This window comes from Protopterus annectens, chromosome 3.part0 (assembly GCF_019279795.1).
Source record: "Protopterus annectens isolate FY-2018-M chromosome 3.part0, PAN1.0, whole genome shotgun sequence".
In the NCBI taxonomy this organism is placed as follows: domain Eukaryota; kingdom Metazoa; phylum Chordata; order Ceratodontiformes; family Protopteridae; genus Protopterus; species Protopterus annectens.
In genome coordinates, this window is record NC_056731.1 from 1,711,634,311 (window position 1) to 1,711,659,384 (window position 25,074).

A 25,074-nucleotide genomic window follows, 5' to 3' on the forward strand; every position below is an offset into this window, starting at 1 on the left:
AGATATATACATATATAGATAGATACATATATAGATATAGATATATACAGATATGTGTGAGTGTGTGAGTGTGTGTGTCTGTGTGTGTGTGTACATGCATAGAAATATATATATATATATATATATATATATATATATATATATATATATATATATATATATATATATACACACACACACACATACAGTATATATAAAATATTATTTTTAATGTGTATATTGTTTTTTTTTTACTTTAAAATGTTGATTTTAGTTACCAGCAGACAACACAGCATACCATATGTAGGGGCGCCAACCAGCAGCACTCTTCTTTGCGCACCGTCCACTAAAACATGCCCAGAGGCAATTGATGATCCCACTCGAGCTCCTTCCTGTCAAAACATTCAAAAATTAAGCACTGTGTTTAAAATAGGAGGTACAAAAGCAAATTTTCCTTTTTAATCCATTTAATCTTTTTAATGCTGTTTATAAACAGTGCTCATGTCAGACTAGAGGTGAAGTTTTGATTTCCCATCCAGTGGACCAAGTTACGATTAAATAGGGTTAGGGAGGGGCTTTGTTTCACACGGATGGGGAGCCAGTTCCAGAGAAAGGGAATTCTTTGAAATTCATATCTGTCTCTTCAACATGTCCTATTTATGTTGCAAGCAAAATTTTGGTCTTAGATCTAGTAGTTCCGATGCTGTTTGTTTAGTGCATATGCAAAAGGTTCATCAGAGTGGGGTCGAGGAATGCCTTATATGCCAAGCACAGATCACCTCTCAGTAGACTGTAGGAGACCAAGTATAGAACTAGGGCATTGAGGTGATCCACACAGGACATTGTGTTTATATTCTGTATTCTTTTTGTAAAGAACCTTTGTGGACATTCCAGTTGCTGTATATATCTAGTCAGGTACATACCAAAGGGAGTGTTATATTCAGTGATGGGTCTGATGAGGACCAAGTGTAGTAGTACAATGACTTCCCTGGACCTAGATGCCATGCTCTTACTTATAAGTTGAGCAACATAGAAGGATTTCCTTACAACTTTGGATACATGTTGTTTGAGGCCAGGTTACTGCCTACATGTGTTCCCAGATCTCTGATTATTGGGTCAACTCTTAGGGATATTTAATCGATGATGCAGTTTCCTGGAGGGTCCAAATTCCCAAAGGGTACTATAATGCATTCCTTTACAGTATGTTTTAAGCCAAGGCTTTGGCACCAGTCATTTGTCTGTATTAGACTCTCGTGTAATATGTTAATGCCTTTGGGGAATTATATGACTGCTCCCAGTTTGCAGTTATCTGCAAACTTGGTCAGCCAGAAGCCTTTGACATTAGCCTTTACATCTGAGAAGTAGATGCCAAAGAGGAGCAGCCCCAACACAGAGCCTTGAGGGACTCCAATTGTGACTGGCTCTTTGAGGAGGTGATCTCACCAGTCCTAACTTCCTGGGTCCTATCTGTGAGCCAGCTGGCTAGCCAGCATATTATATAAAAGTTTATGCCTAATTCCATAAGCTTGTTAACAATACCAGACTGGGATATTGTACCAAATGCCTTAGCCACATCAAGGTAGGCAATATGCACTGTTTTACCCCATCCATTGCCTTGGTGACCTTCTTAAGGATGTCCATCAGGTTCAGTAGGCATGACCTTCCTTTGACAAAGGCAGACTGAGATGGATCCAGTGTTTGAAGGTCTTCTATGTCTTTGCTAATCATTTCCATGATAATTCTTTCTGTGGCATTGCATATAAGACTAGTCAGACTAATGGGTCTGTGGTTTCTGGAATCAGTTCATGGTCCGTCTTTATAAAGAGGGATGATTCTTCTAGCTCTCCATTCTTATGGCATGAAGTCTGTGTTAAGACTATACTTAAGTAGTACTTCCAGTCGCCCTGATGTGTCACTATTCAGGAGACATCCTGGGATAGTATCAGGGCCCACTGAGGCTGAGTTCTTGGCCTTAGCGAGTGCAGCCAGGACATGTCCCTATTTGTAGTTGGAGGGCTTCTGTTTGAAGGTAAGCTTGAACTGAATTTGTCAGCCAGCAGATTCACTGTATTGCCCAGCTCAGTGAATGCAGCACGATTAGTCACCAGTTCAGCACACTGCTGCATGCTGCCTTTAAGGTTTCTAACACAGCTGAAGAAGGTCTTATGGTTGTTTTTTGCCTAGGTTCATAGTTTCATAGCTTCATAGCTTCATAAGCTGGTACTAGGCTATCGGCCCTAGGGCCTATATAAGCCTAGCCATAACAATTCCCTGGCTATTTCTTCCCACACTATTTACTTCCCTGGACCCCTGTCTAGCAGGGTGACTGACATGATCCCCGGGGTGAATTTCCTTTCTCCTATCCAGTCATCAAGGTTCCTCTTGAAGAGGGCCAAAGAGGCACTCTGCTTGACATGTATGGGCAGTCTATTCCAGAGTCTGGGGAGTCTCTGGGTCAGGAACCTATCCCTCCAGCATGTTTTGTTTATTGTGATAACAAGGTTTAGATCCCTGGAGCGTGTGACTCTGGGGGATTGGGATTTCTTTAAGTGTAGCATGTCCAACAGCTCTGGGTTTGATATGGCCTTGTATGTTAAGCAGAGATCGCATCAGAGTAGACGATATGCAACAGAGTATAGATGGAGTTTTTTAAGGTGGTCAGCATAGGGCATCTGCTTTAGGCCTGTGATTCTTTTAGTGAGGTATTTCTGTGGCCTTTCCAGTTGTTGCAGATGCCTTGAGAGGTACATACCAAATGGGGTGTTGTATTCTATAATGTGTCTAATGAGGGATGAGTACAGTGGGACAATGACCTCCTTTTTTCTGGATGAAAAGACCTTAGTGATGAGGTGTGCCACATAGAAGGATTTCCTGACTGTTGTGGCAATGTGGTTATTGAAGGTGAGACCACAGTCCACCTATGTCCCTAAGTCTCTTATCACACTTTCAGTGTTTAGTATACTGCCACCTATGTGGTAATTCATGGGTACATGTTTTTTCCCAAAGGGGATAACTATACATTTTTTGGCATTGAGCTTGAGCCCATGGCTCTGGCACCAAGCATCTGTTTCTGTAAGGCCCTTTTGTAGAGTATCCACATAATTTGGGGATTCAATAATGACTCCCAGTTTGCAGTCATCTTCAAACTTTGTTAGCCGGAGTCCCTTAGTGTTGGCCTGTATTTCAGAGAAGTAGATGCCAAACAAGAGAGGTCCCAGGACTGAACCCTGAGGTACTCCACTTGTCACTTGTCTGGAGCTGGATTGGGAGTCAGCTACTTTTACAGTGTGGGTTCTGTCAGTAAGCTAGTTGACAACACATCGGGTGATGTAGGGATTAATGCCCAGTTTAGTAAGTTTATCTATGATTCCAGAGTGGGGGATGGTAGGAGGATATCGTGACCTTAAAACTGGATATACTGCAATTAATTAGCCCTCTTAGCTGCATGTTTATTTTGATGAAAGAGTTCTTATCTTTATAAGAGTTGCATTTCTTGATTTTAGCCATGATTTTTATTCCTTTTGTTATATAACCTGTTTAATCTGGGATGCTGCCATGGTGGTTTGTTTTTAGAGTTAGTTTGGGCTTACTTCTGCTACATACAGCAGCGTCTTTGCAGCCATTAACATGGTTGTCCAGAGGTTCTGTGAAGAATTCAGCATAGGCTGCTGTGTTTTCTGGATTTGGAGAGACATTGACTTTTGACAAACTATCGCTTAATAAAAAGTAGTCTGCATTGGAATACTTTCTGTTACTGGGTTTACTGGGGTTATTGAGTTTATTTTGATTTCAAAGGAAACAGCTTGATGGTAACACCCTAGCAGGGAGAACCTTACATTGTGGGTGATACAGCATTCTTTCATGTTTGTGAGTATGAAGTCCAGTATGTTGGAACCTTTAGTGAGCATATGAAATAACTGGTTAAGGGTGTTTGCATTTATGAAGTCCACAAATCTCTGTGCTTGCAGATTTGGAGCAATGTAGGATTCCCAGTCTACAGAAGGATAATTAAAGTTCCCCATAAGTCTCCCATAAGTAAGTTATTAGGTTGGATGGTGAGTGTCTCCAATAGGTTTAAGTATGTGCTATGAGTTTTATGGGACATATACTTACTAGGATATGGTGCAGGATTTTATCTATGGTGACCTGCACATAGACAATCTAATCATCCTGTTCAACAAGCCTAGAGGTATGCTTGTTATTGATTTATATCAAGACACCTCCACCTTTAGTCCCTGTCTGTGCAGCTACTGGTTTAAAAGTGTGGAAGGCACTGAAACCCTGGACTGCCAGGGTATTCTCTTCAGCTTTAAGCCATGTCTTGGTTACTACATAGATGTCTATATTCTCTAGAGTGAGAAGGGCTTGGTGGGAGTTTAGCTTTTTATTTAGGCTCCTGGCATTGAGCAGTGACACTTTTTTGTTTGTTTTGTTTTTAAAAGTTTTTATTGGATTTTCAATTTGTAAAATAATCACAATATTTACAGTCAGAGATTTGTGAATGTAATAAATGAAAAAATGTCAACTAAACCTCACATACAAAATTAAAAAAACAATGATTTACAGGCATGTCCATTTACTATTAAGTCATTCAAGTTGTTACATCAAGTCTAAAATGCCATTATTTTTGCTTGTCAAGCAGATCTCTTAAGTTTTGTCCATTCATTGTAGCAAGAGGTAATCCTGGTTGTTCTTGACTTAATTGTAATGATTTCCAGGTAGCAGACTTCAGTTACAATATTTATAAATTCTTTTAAGGAAAGTGTAGATTTGTTCTTCCAGTTCTGAGTTCTAGCCTTTCTTGCTATAGACAGTATAGACCATAAAATGTGATATTTCATTTTTAACACATATAGGAATAGATGTGTTAAAAATGGTAAGTGATTTAGATAATACAAATGTATCTCCAAAAAAGCCTGTAAAAAGTGATTAATGTTATTCCAGTAAGGTGTTAAGACAGTACAGTCAAAAAATGTGTTGCCAATCCACTTTAAGTTCTTGTTTACATCAACAAATTTGTTTCTGCTTGAACATTAATTCAGTTTTATGTGGTGTGAAGAAAGATCTATGCAAACATTTCCAAGTAAAGAGATACAATCTAAGAGCTGAAGTCGTATGCTTAGAAGATAGTAGAATTCTTTTTTTTATCTTCTTCACTTGGAGGTCTATTATTAATTTGGGTAAAATAGTTTTAATAATTGTCATTGCAACATGTTGTATCTCTCCTCGCAACTCAATATAATTTAGATAAAAGACTCTGTCCCAATGTGTTTTGTTGCATTAAAAATATTAGATATTCAATTAATTTTGGGATATGATCTCTTATCCTTGGTGCACTAACTTAATTTCCCCTTCTACATGTTGTCTGCAGGAATGTACATATAGCCACATGTTTTTATATAAATTATATTTGTTCTTAATATAATCAAGAGAATGTATATTTTCATATTTCATTAACTGAAACCAATATAGCAGCTTTTTCGATTTAAATGTGATAATTGTTTCTAACTTTGAACTGGAGATGTTATTTTGGGCATATAGCATAGAAAATATAAGGAAGCTCCATGCTTTATGTCCCAGGTTTAAACACCTTTAACATTTTTATATATAGAATATAATAGAAATTAAATATGAGTCACTTGTTTGGTGACTTTTTCTTATAAGGTAACCTTTTAATAACCAATGTAGACTGTAATTTGTTTGAGATAATTATTATAATATCTATTATGTTTAGAGTTTATAATAGGATTTCCTAAAAACTCTTTCCACCTAGATGTGTAAGTTTTATTAATCCAAAGATATATAGTTTCTATAATTGATGATAATGAATATAATTCTAGATCTGGAAGCCCTATCCCTCCTGCTACCCAGTCTCTCATATGATGGTTTAAAGCAGTTCTTGGTTTATTGGGATACCACACTAATCTCAAAATTAAACTGTTAAATTCTTTAATACAACTTTTTGTGGGGATAATGATAGTAATCATATAATATATACAATTTGTGGTAAGATAATCAAGTTGATTATACATAGCCCTTCTTCCATCATGAAGAAAATGTTATTCCATTTGTCTATTACATTCTTTATATTGTTTATACTGTTAGTATAATTATAATTTAGTATAATTATTATTTATTATATTTTTAATGTTATCTGTTATAATTATTCCTAAATAATTCATTTTCTTCTATTTGACAATATATTTCATTAATTTATTTTTGATTCTATTCTTATTGGCAGAAAGGCTCATCCAGACTCTGCTACACTTTGCTGTGAAGGAAAGGTTAGTTTGCTGTTATTTTTTGTATTTCTGTATTGCCTTTCTATATTTTGAATACTGTAGTTTGTTTTCTTTACCTTGTGTTTTGCTTGCATTCTGTTTTAACAGCATATTAAAACTTCAAAAGAGACCACAGCTCTCTCTGTTCTGAGTCAGGCAGAATTTTTTCCGTCCCTCCCACCCATTTAAGTTGTCTTGTTAAATACCACTGTCTTTCTAGTTGCCCGCCTCTTATGTTAATCTGACCATATATCTCATTTCTCTCTACTTTCACTGGCTTATGTGAGTAATCACAAAACCATCACTTTTGAAATCCCACCCTTCAATTATTTAAATTTATTGGCCATCCTACAGTATTTCATAGTACCAAAATACAAAAGTAACCACCCCTTTCAGTCCATCTTGCTGTTTTAAAAATAGTAACTCTCCACTAAACCTTAACTTTTAAACAGGTAAAACTCAAGTTACCTACTTTCATATCTAACTTCTCTAGTGCACACTGCAGAGTGCATTCTTTTCAATCTTACCTTTAAGCATCCCTGTTACTAGCACTTTCTCTAATACCTAAAAAGATCATCTCTACTTGACTCAAAGTAGACTTTTCTCTATCTGTTAAACCTAGCACTTGCTCCTACAGTACTTATTGCCTTGATACGGCACTCTTATAGATAGCACCCCAAAAAGGCAAACCCCCATTTCTCGGTCACCCACGTCCCCCGGAATCTCTTTTAAAGTTTTTGTCTAGTCCTTCTAGCATGTCGAGGGATCAGTTGCTAGTGTCCTCTCCTGCTCAGCTGGTGAACCTGGGAATATTGAGGCAATGTTACAATTGCCTCATGTACACAGACAACCCTCTCCTCCTCCCACAAAACACAAATACATGCGAGAGATGCAACTATACGGCCAAACTGGAGGCTGATCTCTCTCAACATAGGACTGGCAAGACCAGTCAGGAGGAGAAGGTTACCACACACACTATAGACCCAGTCTCACATAGTACCATCACAACCTCAAATCATACACATAAACACACAAAGACATACTCGGCTCTGATCAAAAATCTACCAAAACAGCAGAGGCCACCAAAGCAGACACCCAAACAACCACCACCTCAGAACACAACACCTGCAACACATAGACCTCACAGTCAGAGTGTCAAACAGTCACAGCACTTAAGGCCAAACACAATGCCAGACACACTAGTCATTGGTGACTCCATAGTCAGACACACTGACGTCCCGCTCACCAGACTGAGTAAGGAGAAGGTCACAGTAAGCTGCCTGTCGGGCGCTAGAATCTGCCACATAATGCAAGCACTCAGGTCTCTCAACAGCAGGTACAAATACGACTCAGTCATTGTCCACGCTGGTGTAAACGACCTGAGACGTACCTCCTTGGACTACATGAAAAGAGACATTGAGGAGCTCTCTGATTATGTAGCCCAGGCAGGTATGATCCTGACCTTGAGCAGTATCCTACCTTCACCAAGAATGATGCCACAATACAGAGATAAGATGATCAGCTTTAACAATTGGCTTAAACTCTGGTGTCATTCAAAGGGGATCCAATGTCTGTCTGCCTGGGATGACATGCTGGACAAGCCACGCTGCTTCAAGGGACGGCTTGCACCTGTCACCCTGGGATTCCGGATATTGGCAAAGGCTCTTGCCACCCCATAGTGCCTTTTTAGGCAAGGCTCAAATTCTAAACCTACCACCCTAGAACACAAAAAGGAAAAAACTAAGGGTAATGCTGCTCAATGCCAGAAGTCTAAATCTCAAAATGCACGCACTCGAGGCCCTTCTCAGTATGGAGAACATCGATGTCTGTGCAGTTACAGAAACCTGGTTCAAGGCTCCTGAGAGCACCCCAGCACTATCAGGTTTTACCTCTTATCATGCGTTCCGCCCCAAAATCGGGACAATACCAAGAAAGGAGGGGGTATCCATATTCATCGAGGACACCCACACCTCAAGACTGGTGGCAATGCACGATGCATCGGAGACCATCCAGGTGCAATTAACCATAGGCAAGACTGCTCTGCAAATTGTAGCATGTTACAGGCCACCCTCACAAACTCAGGAACCTCACATGGCCTTCCTGAAAACACTAGAGGGATAAATGTATCACCAAACACCATCATACTAGGTGACTTCAATTACCCTAATATAGACTGGGAACACTACTCAAGCCCAAACACCCTAGCCCAAAAGTTCCTGGAATTCATAAACTCAAATGCCATGGAACAACTAGTCACCATCCCCACAAGAGGAGAAAACATACTTGATCTCATCATCACGAACATGGGAGCACAATGTTCAACACCGGAAGTATACCCCTCACTGGTGAGATCAGATCACAAACTAATCTCGCTGGAGGTCCTCATCCCACCCCACCTGAAATAAAAAGACCACAGTAAAGAACTTCAAAGCCGACTTCACACTTCTAAAGACTAGTGTGGTCTCCTTTAAGGCCCCGAGCCGGAAAACAGTACTCAAGCCGCTGAATCACTTACAAATGCCTTCTACCAGCACCTGCAGGACTGCATGGATAAGGCAATCCCAAGCAAAACAAAGACTCTTTGTACCAAAGGCAAGCGTCCAGTCTGGTGGACCCCAGCCATAAACAAACTCTACAACAAAAGGAGGAAGCTACTACAAGATAGAGCAAAATCCTTAAAAGGTAAGACACCCTTGATCACTATAAGTAAAAACTAAGAGCTCTCATAAAATCATCCAAAGCAAATTTTGAGAGAAAAATAGCTAAAGACTCAAAAGACAATCATAAGGCCTTCTTTAGCTATGTTAGAAACCTGGGAGGAAACTCCCAGATATGTTCAGAACTAGTTCAAAATGATGTGAAGATTACTGATCCTACAGACATTGCCAACATACTGGCTGACAGGTTCAGTGCAAACTTCTCCCCCCCTCCCCCCAAAAGGAGAGATATCTATACCAAGTGATTGCAGCCCCCCAAACATCTCCAACGCCCAAGTGAGAACTGCTCTCTCCAAAGCAAAAAACACAGCATCCATGGGACCTGATGGTGTCCCCGGCTGTGTGCTCCACGAACTCAACGAGGAATTAAACCCACAGCTAGGACAGCTGTTTAATCATAGTCTTACCTCTGGATACATACCCAGGGAGTGGCGCACTGCAACTGTGGTCCCACTTCACAAAGGTGGTGCCTCCACCGACCCTGGAAATTACCGGCCCATTAGCTTGACAAGCCTTATCTGCAAAGCCATGGAGAGGATCATAATGGACCTCATAAATAAAGACATAGGGAATTTGCAGACATTGGATCCATCCCAGTTTGGCTTTGTCAAAGGCAGATCATGCCTTCTAAACTTGGTTGACTTTTTCGAAACAGTCACCAAAGCCATTGATGAGGGAAAGGCAGTCCATACAGCCTACCTCGATCTGGCGAAGGCCTTCAATACCCCACTCGGGTATCATTGAAAAACTCATCAGCTTAAATGTTAACCCATACATCACAAGATGGGTTGCAAACTGGCTGAGTGACAGAACCCACAGGGTCAGAGTTGCTGGCGCCATGTCAGACTCAAAGCCTGTCACAAGTGGTGTACCACAGGACTCAGTCCTGGGCCCACTCTTGTTTGGCATCTACTTTTCCAAGTACAAGCAAACACAGGAGGGTTATGGCTGACAAAGTTTGCAGATGACTGCAAACTGGGCCATAGTAGAAAACACATCTGACACAGATATCCTTCAGAAGGGTCTCACAGAAACGGATAACTGTTGCCAGAGCCATGGCCTAAAGTTAAATGCCAAAAATGCATAGTCATACCCTTCGGGAAAAACAAGGTTACCCCTAGCTACCAAATAGGTGGCAATCCACTGAGCACAGAAGAAGTTATCAGGGACCTGGGGACCCAGGTTGATAGTAGTCTGTCATTCGACACCCATGTAGCTAAAGTAGTTAGGAAGACCTTCTACATTGCCCACCTTATCATGAAGGGATTCTCATCTAGATCAAGGGAGGTCATAGTCTCCCTATACTCATCACTCATCAGACCAATGATTGAGTACAATGCCCCATTCGGAATGTATCTGACCCGACACTTGCAGCAGCTGGAGAGGCCACAAAGTTCCTCACCAAAAGGATAAAGGGTCTCAAACATCTGTCCTATGCTGCCCGACTGAAAGAACTCCAGCTCTATTCAGTCGCTACCGCTTGCTCAGAGGTGACCTTTGCCTAACATACAAGGCCATGTCAAACCCAGATTTGATGAATATGCTTCACCTCAAAAATCTAGATCCGTCAGAGCCACAAGGCGGAGACTTAAACCACGACACGGGTAGTAATAGGTCGTGCGGGAGGGATAGATTCATCACCCAAAGACTCCCTATGCTGTGGAATAAAATCTCGGTATATGTGAGGCAGAGCACCTCGCTGGCCTTGTTCAAGAGAAATCTTGACCAATGGATGGGAGATCGCAGATATACCCCAGGGATTACCTCAGTGTCACTGCTCGACAGAGGCACAGCAAAATAATGGGTATAGTTCCCCATACTAAAGGGGTGGCGTAAGCCACAAAACTATGGGCTAGGCTTGTAAATGCCCTCGGGCAGATAGCCTAGTATGAACCTATGAACCTATAAGTTGGATTTTTGTTTTGTCATCATTAAATGTTAAACTTGATTTTCTTTCAAATACATACATTGCTAATAAACTGCAAATAGATAATTATCATTGTCATTTAATGTCAGTAGGACATCATCAGCATACAGCTGAAATTTAGAGTTTAAATTCTCAATTATGTTAATACCTTTTATATCTATAGTTGATCTGAGAATATTAGCAAATATTTCCATAATTAGGGTACAAAGCAGAGGTGAAAGAGGGCATCCTTGTTTGGTTCCTTTCAAAATTTGTATATAATCAGAAATAAAAGTACATATTTTAACATATGTAAAACAATAATTATAAAGAAGATTAATAAGATGTGAGAAGTCACTTGATAAATGAAATTCTTCAAAAACAAGTAAGAGATATTTCCAGTTTACCGAGTCAAAAGCAATATTAATATCAAGACTCATTAATGTTAAATTATCTTTTGTTTTATTTGAATAATCAATTATTGTGATTACTGTTTTAATGTTATCATAAGTATTTCTGTTTAAGATAAAGCCGTTTGATCTTCGTCAATCACAGATGATAGAATATATTTTTATCTCTTACCATGAATGGCCATGAACAATTTATAATCTACATTTAAACATGAAACTGGCCTGTATGAAGAGCATTCAGTAGGATCTTTGTCAGTTTTTAAAATTGGAAAGATAAGGTTATATTTCCAGGAGGAACTTTAGCTAATTCCTTGACTATAGAGAAAACCTTGTGTAGTATGTCTAGTGCTTCTTTGGGTAATAGATTATAAAATTCAGATACAATCCCATCATTTCCTGGTGCTTTATTAGGTTTGAAATTTGAGTTTGAAGTTCAGATATAGAAATTGGTTTGTCAATTAATTTCACTTGGTCATCAGATAGTATAGTTTTTTATATATTTTTTTATAAATATTTTAATTATTTCTTCTGGGTCTATTAATACATTACTTTGATGTTATTATAATCATCTCAGATTCCTTTAGAATATCTTCTATTTCTGTTACTTTTCTTTCTATGTGAGTAGGCTTCTTTTATGTGATTGGATTTACTTAGTAATTTTATTTTTGTGGCTAAATTGCACATATATTTTGAGTTAATAGAAAAGCTAATCATCTTGAACTTCTCAAGATAGATTTTAGTTTTATGGTTTAAGATTTCTAAGTATTTGTTGTTTAGATTATTAACTTGTTCTGTATTATTATTTTTATTTGGATAAAATGCATTTATTTATTTATTCAGTAAAATTTGGAACTCATTACCTTCTGCTATTACTTCAGGCAACTCGATGGTTACATTCAAAAAGCTACTAAAAGAACACCTAAAACTTGCATGGCTATGCCCTTGCTACCCACCAGGTTGACCCATATCATACACACCTTCTGACCCACTCTCATGCTCCTTTTCACTTCTATCCCTTCAAGAAGAATCATGGCTCCTCCTTATAGTGCCTCACCTGCGAACACCCACACCAACGGTCAGCATTATACACATTCCAACTTTAAACCCAACCACATCTCATAAACCTTGCCCTAACATACACTCCCAACCCCCTTTTACTTACATTTGTCTCAATCAATGTTATTACTGAAAACCAGTGAATTCTAAGTACTACTTTACTCTAACTTAAACTATGCAATTTTGTTAAAACTTGCGACTACCAATGAATATTGTACTTTGTAACTTTAAAACTATGGAATCTTGTTAAATCATGTGTTTTCCTATGAATACTTGCTTGGTATGTAGAAATGTCATTGTTATTTGTTCTTATTCTGTGGAGCTTTTCTCCCCGGGCCTCCACTGAAAATGGACATGTATCTAATCAGACTCTCCCAGTCAACAAATGTAAACTAAATAAAATAAATAAAAATAAATTTGTCTGATTTTCTAATTTTAACTTATCATTTGTTTTTTTTTTATTTCATGTACTTCTTTGTCCCACTGTTTTTGATTTGACAACCAATTAGTGACTCTACCAAAAAGATATGCTTTTAGTGCATTCCATAAAAGATATGCTTTTAGTGCATTCCATAAATACATTTCTGAAGTATCTTCTGTATTATTAATTTCTATAAAGGAAATGACTTATTTAATAAAAAAGTCCTCAAATTCTTTTAAACAAGTTATATATGTTGGGAATCTTCTTATTTTAACATCATTATTAGATTTCAAAACAGCTCAAAGGTTATTGCATTGTGATCTGAAACTAGAAAGGTTACTGTTTTGAATTTGCCTAGTGTGTCAGTCAGGTCATTAGAGACATAAACTCTGTCAATTCTGGATTGTGTTCCATGTTTATGGGAATAATGGGTAAAAAATAATACATTTGGTTCTGAAAATTCATTTATGTCTCTAAAATGAAACAATTCAGTAAATGTTAACAATGCTTTTGCAGGTGCCTGTATTCTCTTTTACGTATAGTGTTAGTATTACTTGGTGACAATACACAATTAAAGTCTCCTGATAGAATGATAGTGCCTTTCAAGCTTTGAATTACTTGTTCTAGATGTTGGTCATCTGTTTTAATTCCTATTATAGGAATCCAATACAAGTTAATAAGAATTAATATCCTCTTATTATAGTTTATAGCTACAGTACAAAGCATACCTTTATCATCTTGATATGTTTCTATAACTATAGGCATAAGCAGTAAATTTATAAAAATGAAATAAGAAAAGAAAAGCAGGAGTGTGGAGAATTCAAATTCCAGCCTCAGTTATAAAACAAAATGAACGCTTTATTAAGTATTATTTATCAATAGACTTCATCAGATCAAGTACATACTTAAAAATCAAAGCTTTATACTAAAATTCATACTGTTTGTAACCAATCATGTTTCACTTCTAATTAAAAAGTCCCACTTCAATTTAACATTTCCCAATGTTTGTATATAACATTTGTAATCATATTATATGTAATAAAAAATATGTAAATTTAATTTAGAAACAGATCATTGTTTAAAAACAACATTATATAAGTTAATTCATTCAAAAAATATATATATTTATTTCTATTCCAAAGGATTTATTCACAGTTGGATTTGCTTCTTAAAACTAACAATGAACACTGCCATCTACTGACCATCTTTATTATTGCACACAAGATTATATTTTAGCAGCTTTTAACTTTAAGAATGGTAAAATAGATATGTTTTCGTTTAACCCTGGGGGTCTATTGGCTTCTAATACCAATTGCCACCACAACTCCTTGTAGCCTATGTTTTCTTCCCAAGGACCCCCTCTTATGTCAATTTTTATTTGGTCCAGTACAAAAAAACAGTAGTTATATTTCCTGCAGACAAGTGAGTGCTTGTATAGTGCGTTGGATTCCTTACATTTACCAATTTCATAAACATGTTCGTATATCCTCTTCTTCAGGGTACGCTCTGTCTTCCCCACATAATAAGAAGTGCATCCCTTACAAATGGCTAAGTAGACCAGTCCCTTGGACTCACAGTTAAAGTGTCCTTTACTGTGTAACCAAATGTTTCTACTTTCCAAATAAATTTTATCAAGGTTGGATATATACTCGCATTGTCTGCATCTTCCACATTTATATGTGCCTGTTTTTGTATTATTTCCCCTTATGCCATTATATCCTGGATTCCCTCTTTCTAGTAAGTTTTTTATGTTATATGAGTTTTTAAACACTACCTTAGGATTCGAATCAAGTAGTCCTTCTAGGTCTGTAAAGGCTTTGAATTTTTCCCACTCATGTTGAAATAATTCTTTTACCTTGCTGTTTAGTGCGTTATACTCAAGTACGAGTGATTGTTGATAATTATCTTTCTTTTCTAAATTAATTATGTAGGAATTTTGTATTTCTTCCTTAAGCCCCAATATGGGTTTGAACCTTCCATTTCTAGCTTCGGACACTTCAGTCCTGTATTCCCTGATAAATTCCTTGGAATATCCTCTTTCAAGGAACATTCGTTCCAATTTGTCACATTCCTTTTCAAATTCGTGGTCAGTGCTGGTCATTCTGGAACCTCGGACAAATTGCCCCTTCACCAGGTTTCTTTTACAGTGTTTGGGGTGTCCACTTTGATAGTGAAGAAAAGAGTTGACATAAGTGTCCTTTCTATACACTTTTGATTCTATTGTGTTCACCTTTTTATTAATTTCTATGTCTAGGTAAGCAATATTGGTATTGGACATAGTGTGTGTAAATTTTAGAAAATCAGTTGTCTCTCCTATATATGATAAAAATTCTTCAAGCTTAGTGTTATCCCCTTTCCACAGGATTATAATGTCGTCAAGAAATCTTCTGTACAACATACAATATTGGAAATATTCCGATGTAAAAACAAACTCCTCCTCCCAGTTCGCGAGGACCAAATTAGCAAATGTGGGGGCGCAGGCTGCCCCCATTGCTACTCCCTGGATTTGTTGGTAAAATTCCCCTTGATGGACTAAAAAGTTGTTCCTTAGAATAGTGTCCATTAAACCAACACATGCTATTTTATCCTCGTGTGTCATTTTGTCATCCTTAAATACTTCATCTTCGAATCTCTCCATACCCTTTCCATATGGTATCGATCCAAATAAATCCACCACATCGATTGTCACAAACACTGTGTCCTTATATGATAACTCTAGGTCTAATTGTCTTAATAGATCCCACAAGTCTCTCAGTATGGTCTTTTTGTTAATCCATATGTGCTTTGTTTTTGTATCAACAAATACGGCCAAAGGTGTAGTTTTGGATCCTTCAGCTGACACGATGGGTCTAAAGGGGGGGTCAGTGGTATTCTTGTGTATTTTCGGAATACCGAAAATAACAGGTACTTTTGGTTTATTGACTTTCAAGAAAAGATGTATCTTCTCATCAAAAACTGATTCCATAGCCATGTCATTCAACATTATGTCTATCTTTTGATAGGCTAAATTTATTTCGTTTCTAGAGACTATCTTGTATTTGGCTGGGTCAGTTAGGATTTCATTCATTTTACTTTCATAGTCAATAACTTCCATTATTACCACTCCCCCACCTTTGTCAGGTTTCATGACCCTAACTCTTTCGTTGTGTCTAAGTTCCTCTAGGATCTCTTTTTCTTTCGTATCTAAGTTATTTTTGTATCTCACTTTTTTGTCACATTTTTTAATTCCCTTTTCCATAACTTGTTCAAAGTTTCTAAGTTGTGCATGAATTGGTGGATTGTATGTAGATTTCCTTTTTAATATTCTTTGTTCTTTTGTGACATTTAATTTTTCTTTTTCAAAATCGTATTCTTCTTTCTTAAATAGCAATTCAAGGTTCATCTTTCTTAAAAATAATTTTATGTCCAGGGTAGTTTGTGCTCTGTTCCCTTTGGTCATGGGAATAAATTTGAACCCCTTTTCCAACAGTGAAAAATGTTCTTTTTTGAGTTCTATGTTACTAAAGTTGTATATACTGAACCCTTCCAATGTGTACATATTGTTTGTCTTGATGATATTGTCTCCTTTTTTACTTCCAGGTGGGGGGTTTTTTACATGTATCTCCCCCTCTCCCTTATCCCCCCTTGCCTGTGAAAATTTCCATGGTTTTCTCTATTGGGACTAAACTGTTGCCTTTCTAAAGGTGGAAATTCTTCATTGTATTCACAATCTAAAAATTGCCTATGTTCATAGGCTTCTCTAGTTTTTGTCCATGCCTTTGAAATTCCCTCACCTCCTTTTCTATTGTTATACCTTTGATATGGGGGTGTATTGTTGCTAACTGGTTTTGGGTAACATATTTGATTTTCATATTCTAGCATGTCCCTTTTTAGCTTTTCCATCTTTCTCTCTACTAGTGTCTTACATTTTGAATCCACTTCTCCTTTAACCTGAAAATATTTCTGCCTTTTTTCTTTTATCTCAAAAATCAGGTCATCCCTAATAACTGTATCTAACTTTTTAATTTGTTCATTAATGTTCTCTAAATTTCTATCATTTTCTTCAATTATACACCTCACTATGTCCAAACCACATCTATTGAAAACTTTAACAAGTTCTGTGTGAAACACTGAACCAATCTGAACATTGTTTGGATATTTCCAGGTCCGTAGCCCTTTTGGTACTATCCCTCGTTTTAAACATTCCATTAAATAACTATTTTCTATGGTAATAGTTTTATACTTGTATTAATATCACCCTTTTTAATAGCATATATGTGAACAAATAGCATATATATTTACAAATTATTGGGGGACCAACCTATGTTTGTTCATAAAATAGGCTGTAACATCAAAAAGAAATTACGCAAAGGTCATTTATATAATAAACCCCCAAAGACTGGCACCACCAAATGTGGTAGATGCAATCAATGTTTTGCTATTTCAGAGGAACATTCCAAGAGCTTGGGAAATAGAAGTCACACATCAATAACCTTTGTTAAGGGCAATTGTCAAACAAAAAATGTCATTTATTTAGCTATGTGTAGTACATGCCCCGGATTCTACGTAGGAAAAACTGAACGTAGGTTGAGAGAAAGAATTTACGATCACATATATGCTATTAAAAAGGGTGATATTAATAATGCCCTGTTTAGGCACATAAAAGATAGCCCTGGTTGCTCAATGTTTCAATTTGCCATACTTGAAGCAATTACACCACATCAGAGAGGGGGGAATTTAAAAGCTTTATTAAGTGAGAAGGAGGTGAGGTGGCAGATACTGTTGAATGCCACATGCACACCGGGAATAAATGAAAGCATAACAATTAAACCAATAATTGAGGCTAGGATTTGATACAGGTAGCTTTCTGTTTCCTGTATCAATGACTTGTGTAAAGGAAATGATGTAATTGAAACTTTCTCACACGTAAATGAATGGTTGTCATTGGTCAAAGTTATTCTATTTAAGCTGTAAAATATTTTAGAAGGTGTTCTGATGAAGTCTAACATTTTAGATGAAAGCGCTCAACTTGTATTTATTTTATTAAAAAATCTTTATTGAATATTCTTCAGCGGATTCTTGTGGCTTCCACAGTGGTTTTTTCTTCTGTTTTTTTCATGGTTGTGACTATGTGGATTTTGGTTTGGATTGTCATTTATACCTACATGGACTATGATGGAATCATACTGGTTGTACCTGTGTTGCAGTGACTTGAGTGCATGTGTGATTTGGAAGATCTTGGCCCCAGATAGGCAACTAACCATTATCTTCTCCTTGTTCAGCCTGGTTAAAGGGATATCAGCATATCTTACATGACTAGAGTCCTAGGAAGTGTGTTTGCTTGCCCTATGAGCTTTGTATTTGGGGTTCCACTGATTAAGGCTGTATGTAGGTTTGTTAGGTGTTGCTTTTGTTCAGTGCTTTTGGGTTTGCTGAGGGTAATCTTTGCTGATTGGTGTTCTAGGAGGTCTTTTTGTTTAGGAAGATTGCATTTAAGTGGTCTATTTGTGTTTGTTGTGTGCTATGTGGGGGAGTGGTGTGTGCATGGTTTTGACAACATTATGTGTGTTTTTATGCAAGAGTTTAGCCTCCAGTGTATGTAAACCTCTCATATACTGTATCTGTTACTTTAAGGATTTGTGGTTGTCAGTAAACATTAGACAATTGCTACATTGTCTCAAGATACCCATATCCACCAGGCTGGCTGCAGAGAAATTAGGAAATTGCATTTCCATGTTGCCTGGTCCTCTAATTGGTGAGCTACAAGGGTGTGGCATACAGGAGTTAACAGAAGGCTATTAAGGATGCTTTTTTTAGAAAGGGGTGGGAGGCAGACTAGACTAAAAATATTTTACAGAAAATGCTGTTGTTAACAGTAGTCACAATTCTTGACACAGACTGGGTAGTCCAGTTGTACTTCCACGTTTTAAATGAAAGTTGAGAAGATGCAGTCTTAATTTGCAAGATTGTTTGTGTCACAGTCAAATCAGAAACCACAGTCCTAGTTATAAACTTTAAAATACAATCTCACTCACAATTTTTCCTACAGGGTCTGTTTAGAAATCACGTCCTCAGTCTCCCAGTCTTTTTAAGATTTCACCAACATAATGATTTTAGCAGAGAAAGTAATTACAGTTCTGGCTCCACAAATACAAATTCCTCTAGTTGCTGTCACTGCTCACTAGCATGAAATATTCTCCAACCTCTGTTTTGAACTGCTCACATACATTTGTTAAGTATAAGCAACTGCCTTAGCTTGTTCCTTACACTGCTGTTGTGTAGTGCTGTTAAAGGGAACTGATCCTATCAATTTAAAACAAAACAAACAAATTAATAGCTCTGGGATTACACAGCAATCCTATCATATTTTCATCTTCAGCTCACATCCAGGACATCAAACCCACTGCAACATTCATGCTTGTAGCCATTAAGCCACTGCACTGAAGAAGGTTAAAATTGCTTGCACCCTGAGCCAGTAAGACTTTTAGTATTCAATGCAGATTGATATCTTCAAGTGAGCAGAAGCATATCAGTTTTGGGGATTCAAGTAAATACTCCATGAGTCCTGAAATCATGAATCTTTGAAGCAAGTTTATTTTATAAGATTGTGAACCTGCTAGGTTTTTATATGATTCAGACCTCATTCCTTCTCCTGGTTCTGAAATAACTTCATGTTGAATGATAAAGAAAGAATTATGGTGTATATATATATATATATATATATATATATATATATATATATATATATATATATATATATATAATGTTCAGTAACCAGTGTTAATCATGCTGCAACTATTACGGCAGCATTAATTGTGTGAGCTTGTCTAGATCAAGCTGAAACACTTCAGAGACACACCACACAGTGCTTTTGGTTTCACTGTATCTTAATTGTGGTCCAGAATTTGCAATATTCAGTGTAATAATCAAGCACACTAAATGTAAAATAATTACTTCAACTGAAAAAGAGATGCAAAAAGCTGCTTTTTTCAGTTGAAAAGGTGCTGACACAGTTCTTTAATTTCTTTATGCCCTTAGCTCTAAGCAGTTTCTGTCCAGCATATCAATAGTCAAGACTGTGATACCTAATTACCTCACTACTGGTAGTCATTAATGATTAAATAATTTGACATGCTGTAGCTCTTTGAATTAAATGAAATGTGAAGAATGTAGCATAGTTGCTTTTGGTAAACAAAACAATTTCACATACCATATAGGTAATATACTCCGCCCTTCAGGCACCATTGTAACCAAACTAGATACTCTTGTTTATAATTATTTATTGTTTGACCATCACATTTCCACAGTAGTTCAGAAAGTCTTTCATCTAGCTTATCTAATTTCCAAAGTCATCTGCAATAGATCCAGAAAAGTCTTAATTTCCCTTTACCCATATCTCATCATAGGTTCATAGGTAAGTACTAGGTTAGCTCCTCTTGCAGTTCATTTTAAGCCTAGCCAATATCCGTTTTTGTTCTCAACATAACCTATCCAATTTGGTTATAGAATGGCCTTATGCATCCCATGGCCAATAATTATATATCACCCCTAATGAGAATAACCAAGATCATACCATAGATAATTTGAGGGGACCCATAATTGGGATAAAGCATTCTAGAGCTGCATTTGTCTATTAGTAGTAAAGGGGCAGTGCTGGGGTAAAATGTTCTGTTTCCCTTCCATAGATCTAAGTTACACTTTCAAAAAGAGGCAACAGTGAACTTTGTTTTATGTGAATGTGGACCCACTATTAAATATAATGCACATTTTGACGTGTATTTGACTAAATAAATTATTTGGTTTGAGATACATCAGAGATTCATCACTACAAATATCAGTGGCTTCAAACACATTAGCTATTAGTACTGTCTGGCAGCCATCTCCCTGTACTAAGTCCTCTTACAGACTCCTCCATGGAGATTTTTATCTAGCCTTTCAAGATATGAAAGATTCAAATCTTTTTGATCTTCTATTCATTTACAGGACAAAGGTTACAGCAAACATTCAATTAAAAGGATTAAGCTTTTATTAGCAGATGAATAACCCACATTGGTGTGACAGATTAATATCTCAGTGTATCCCTCACCTCTGAAACAAACTTCTACTACATGTCAAGCAGAGTAGCACCTTTACCACCTTCGAGGTAAAACTAGATGATTGAATGAACAGTATCTAAGTTTCCCTTGCTTTATCTTGCATTGTATTCACTGAAGATGGAAGGAAAGTTGGAATATGGGGTATTTGACCAATCTTATAATGGTCTGCAAACTGCTTGCCTAGTACTTATGTATCAATGTATGAACCCATAATTGTGCTTTTGAGATTCCCAAGCTCTTGTTATAAATTTATTACTACAGGCCTAACTACTTATTTTCTTTCCCACATTTGTAAGAGTCATTTGAAGGATGTACTTGGATCTATACCCTCACACTTGGGACAGGTAGCAGTGAATCTCTGTATGGCTGAAAAAAGTCCAGGCCGATAGAATCTGGATAGAATTTACTCTGCCATCTCGTTTTCTCCTAAATGTACACATAAGGTACATTGTGAGCTACATTCTAACCAAGTCTTAGTGTCATCTCAACACAATACCTTAGTGCACCAATGACAGAACAAGTTATAAGGTAGTCTCTTCCATTTCTATCTTCAATCCTCAGTTTGCCTTCTTAGTTTGTTATATTTTACTAAGGGCCAATTTATAAAATCTACCATGCTTCCCAAATCAAGCAGTACTTATGCTCACCCCATTCACCCATTTGTCACATTTGTTTTGTGTTTGTGATTAAATATTACTAGCAGCAGCAGCAGCTTCATCTTTATCTGCAGTCACAGAGCATGAAACAGAAGTAACTGCTTCAGCTTTAGCTGCAAACACATTATATCTCTGTACTAGCTGGATGCGCTTTAGCTGTAAACCTGAAATATGTCTCAGTCCAAAATGGCTCAGCTTCAGCTACAAAATGCATCTCCCACCCTATGTATAATATCATCATGCATAATACATTTTTCTTATTTCTCTCCCAATGAACTTCATTGAAATTACAGCTGTTTCCCCTGGCTTCCACACATGTTCAACCCCAAATCCCCCAAGTGCTCCTTGCTTTGTACATCCAGACATAAATCTTCAATGAGTGGGGTCTCTGACTGCTCACAGAACTGATCTCTGTGGTATCTCAGTTGTAGTCCCAGCAAGTGAAGGATCCAGCAGACAATCATAGACAAGGAATTGCGAGCCATCATATAAATGCTGGCAAGTGAGAATCCCTAAACATAAGAACTACTATTGCAATGCTGCCCTGACATCAGTCCCGCCCCCTGTAATTTAAGGTGATGAGCTGTAGGGTCTCTGGACCCCACTAGAAGAAGCATTATCATCTGGTTTCCCTTAGCCCTGCCTGAAAGAGGGCAGCTGGCAATTAGCTGTTTCTTTCTACCCCTCCCCCCATCAACCCTACAAGGGGTCCAAGTCCATTTCATAAATTGGGTAACCGAAAATATATCTAGAGGCCCTGCCACTGCTCAGTAATGCTGGCTTAATAGTACCGTTTTTGCTAATGTGCCATACTATAAACATTTTAAATATTTTATTTTCTCTAATTTATTTAGAGTTCTTTCTTAGTCAAAGTGTTGCCAGAGATTGCCTCATTGGCTCAGAAAACTTAAATGTTTCTTTAGCTTTATTCCTCAGAGCATTATTAGCAGTTACACCATTTTGTGGGAGTCTCTGGAAACTTGTGAGAGCTTACTTGCTACCATGTACTACTCAACCAGGTCCACTAGTTGCTCAGCAGAATCAGAACTCCCTAACCAACTAACTAATGGATTGGTGAGTGAAGACTTCTTAGGAAATGGTACATTACAATGATTTACACAATTCTGAATGCTGATGTCTCCTGTAGCTTTAACCATTTCCACACAAGACAGAGTTGGTTAAACAATTGAGAATGGGCCACTTATACTGTAATGACGAGGTCTGAAAAAGGCCAAAACATGGAGTTCTACAGCTTGTGGGGTTTAACATTATTGGCCTGAATTTACCTAAAAAGACTTAAAAAGTAAAAAGTCATGGGCATTCAGAAGCCATGCAGCTAAAACACTGTTAGGGCTCATTTACATGTATCCCACTACAGGAGGTCTAAGGTATTACACAGTGAAAATTCTAATTTACCTGGGTATTTCTTGCAGTTATTTTCTTTTAACATCTTGTGATTAAACTCTTGTATGTTTATTAGGACTCCTCCTTGAGAAAAGGTGCCAAAAGTCTAGCTCATTAAGTGACTGGCTAACTTTCTCTTTTCAGCTCTTCTGTAATAAGCTAACATATAGACCTCAGCATCAAAGAGGGGTTCATTATTCTAGTTAGTAGATGACTCTTAGCCTCATCCTGGAATGATGCAGTTTTTATATCTATATTTTTTTCAGGAGCTGGAATTGATTTTGCAGATAATGAACAGCTCCCTCCTGCTCTTCCATATTTCTTGTAAAATTCTCAGTATATTTTCTGAAGGTGTTCTTCCAGGGTATAAGAGCAGTCTTTAAGATATCATTGCAGGACTGCATTATTTTATTTCCTCTCTTGAATGGTCTATTTGAAAAAATCCATTAGTTTCTTGTTGAGCATAAGTACTTTAAACAATGCTTGTATGGCTTTCTTCATGTCACTGTAAACAGTTTGACTCGCATTTCACCAGGGCAGTGAGAGGCTTCATTTAGAGTTCTTTACAGCTCATTAGGCCAGGTATTATTTTTAGAGATTCTCCTAGTATCTCCACAAAGTGCGACAAACTGGTCCTTATGTGGACACACTTAAACAGAAGCATAGCTGGCTCAGCCAGTGCCCTGTGTTAGTACCGTGAACCAGTGCCCCACCCCCTCAGATCTTCAGGTGAAAAAGAGACGCTTTACTGTATCTGGAGATCAGCTTGTTACAGATCCATGCCCTCCTCCCAAACTGTTACATTGTAGAGACAAAAAAGTCATTCCTTCTATTGCCACACCAACCACAACATGCCCTCATCCCTCCTGCCCAGCACTATGGTGGTCAAGTTTCAGTTAAAAAGAAAATCTTCTTATAAATTTCAGCAAGCTGCTTGCTAGCAGTTGCTACAGGGTCCCTGCCTACACGGATCATTATAGCACTCAGATTTTAATTAAAAAAAAGATTTTTTTTTCAAACTTTTAAACTGTAGCATGGGTGATCTAAACTATATCAGCTGCTACAATGTTGCAAGCAGCTGATATAGTTTAGACCACCCATGGAGCACTACAGCACTCAGGTCTGACCAAAAATTCAAAAGCTGGTATTGTATTAGATATTGGGATTGGCTGACTGTGCCCCACCCCAGCATTTCACACCCAGACCCAGGGCAGTTGACCCTCTCACCCTACCCTAGCTATGCTACTGCACTTTGGACTGGAGACTGTAGTTCTAAACAGATATTTTAGTCTCTATTCATCTCAGATAAAGGGCGTCAAACTTAAAACAGTGAAAAATCTTGTTCTGTCCAGCAGCAGACAATAAAGTAGTTTATTTTTCAGTAAAGAAACACAGAGATCTTTAGAGCAAGAACATCAATTTGATAGGAAGTTCTGCCTATAGAAAATTATTCAGTAGCACTTATTTGTTTCACAAACTAAAATTTAAGTTCTAAGATTAAGGGAAACACAGTACTTAAGTGGCTTCATTTAATTTACACAAGACAAATGCAGCAACTAGCAACAATCAGATAACCCAGTTCTATTTGTAGGGCTCAAATGACAGTGAAGAGAACACAGTCTTCAGCTGCAGGGTTTTGTATGAGCTAACAGTCTTACTTACACATGAAAAATCATAGTCTCTCTTGCAGACTCTCTCAGTGCCTGCTCTAGAAGAAATCTATTCTCTCACTCGCATTTGCAGTATTTTAAGGTTTCAACAACATAAGAATTTTATCAGAAAATCTTTCCAATGTAAATCCAGCTATTTTCTTTTACATCTCAACAATACACAGTATTATTTAAGCTTTGCTCTGAACTATACATGCACACACATGCTGGTTACAAGGACCAGGTTTCGTCTCTTTAGAATGCTGTACTGCTTAAGGAGAATTGACCCCTAACAAGTCAAAACAGATCAGACTAATCAGTGGCGTAACTACGTTAGAAGCGCCCTGAGGCAAACTTTTCCTAGGAACACCCCGGGAACCCAAGCCATCGAGATGACCGAAGCCAAAGAAATCACATATAGTCACGTTCGCTTGACCTATGACAGTGGCATAAAACACTGAAATCTGGAGACGTGCTATTTCAGCAAAAAGTAAAAAAAACACAATTATAAAACAGTACA

At 37.5% G+C, this 25,074-nt stretch overlaps 1 protein-coding gene across 1 annotated transcript in view; it reads right to left on the reverse strand.

The window, feature by feature from the left end:
* The window catches only part of GPLD1 (glycosylphosphatidylinositol specific phospholipase D1), an 871,054-nt gene that overhangs the window by 154,400 nt on the left and 691,580 nt on the right, over positions 1 to 25,074 (reverse strand). Inside the window, exon 21 of the mRNA XM_044065746.1 lies at positions 278 to 371. Within this exon, the coding sequence (XP_043921681.1) occupies positions 278 to 371 (94 nt within the window). The remainder of the gene's footprint in view (positions 1 to 277; positions 372 to 25,074) is intronic.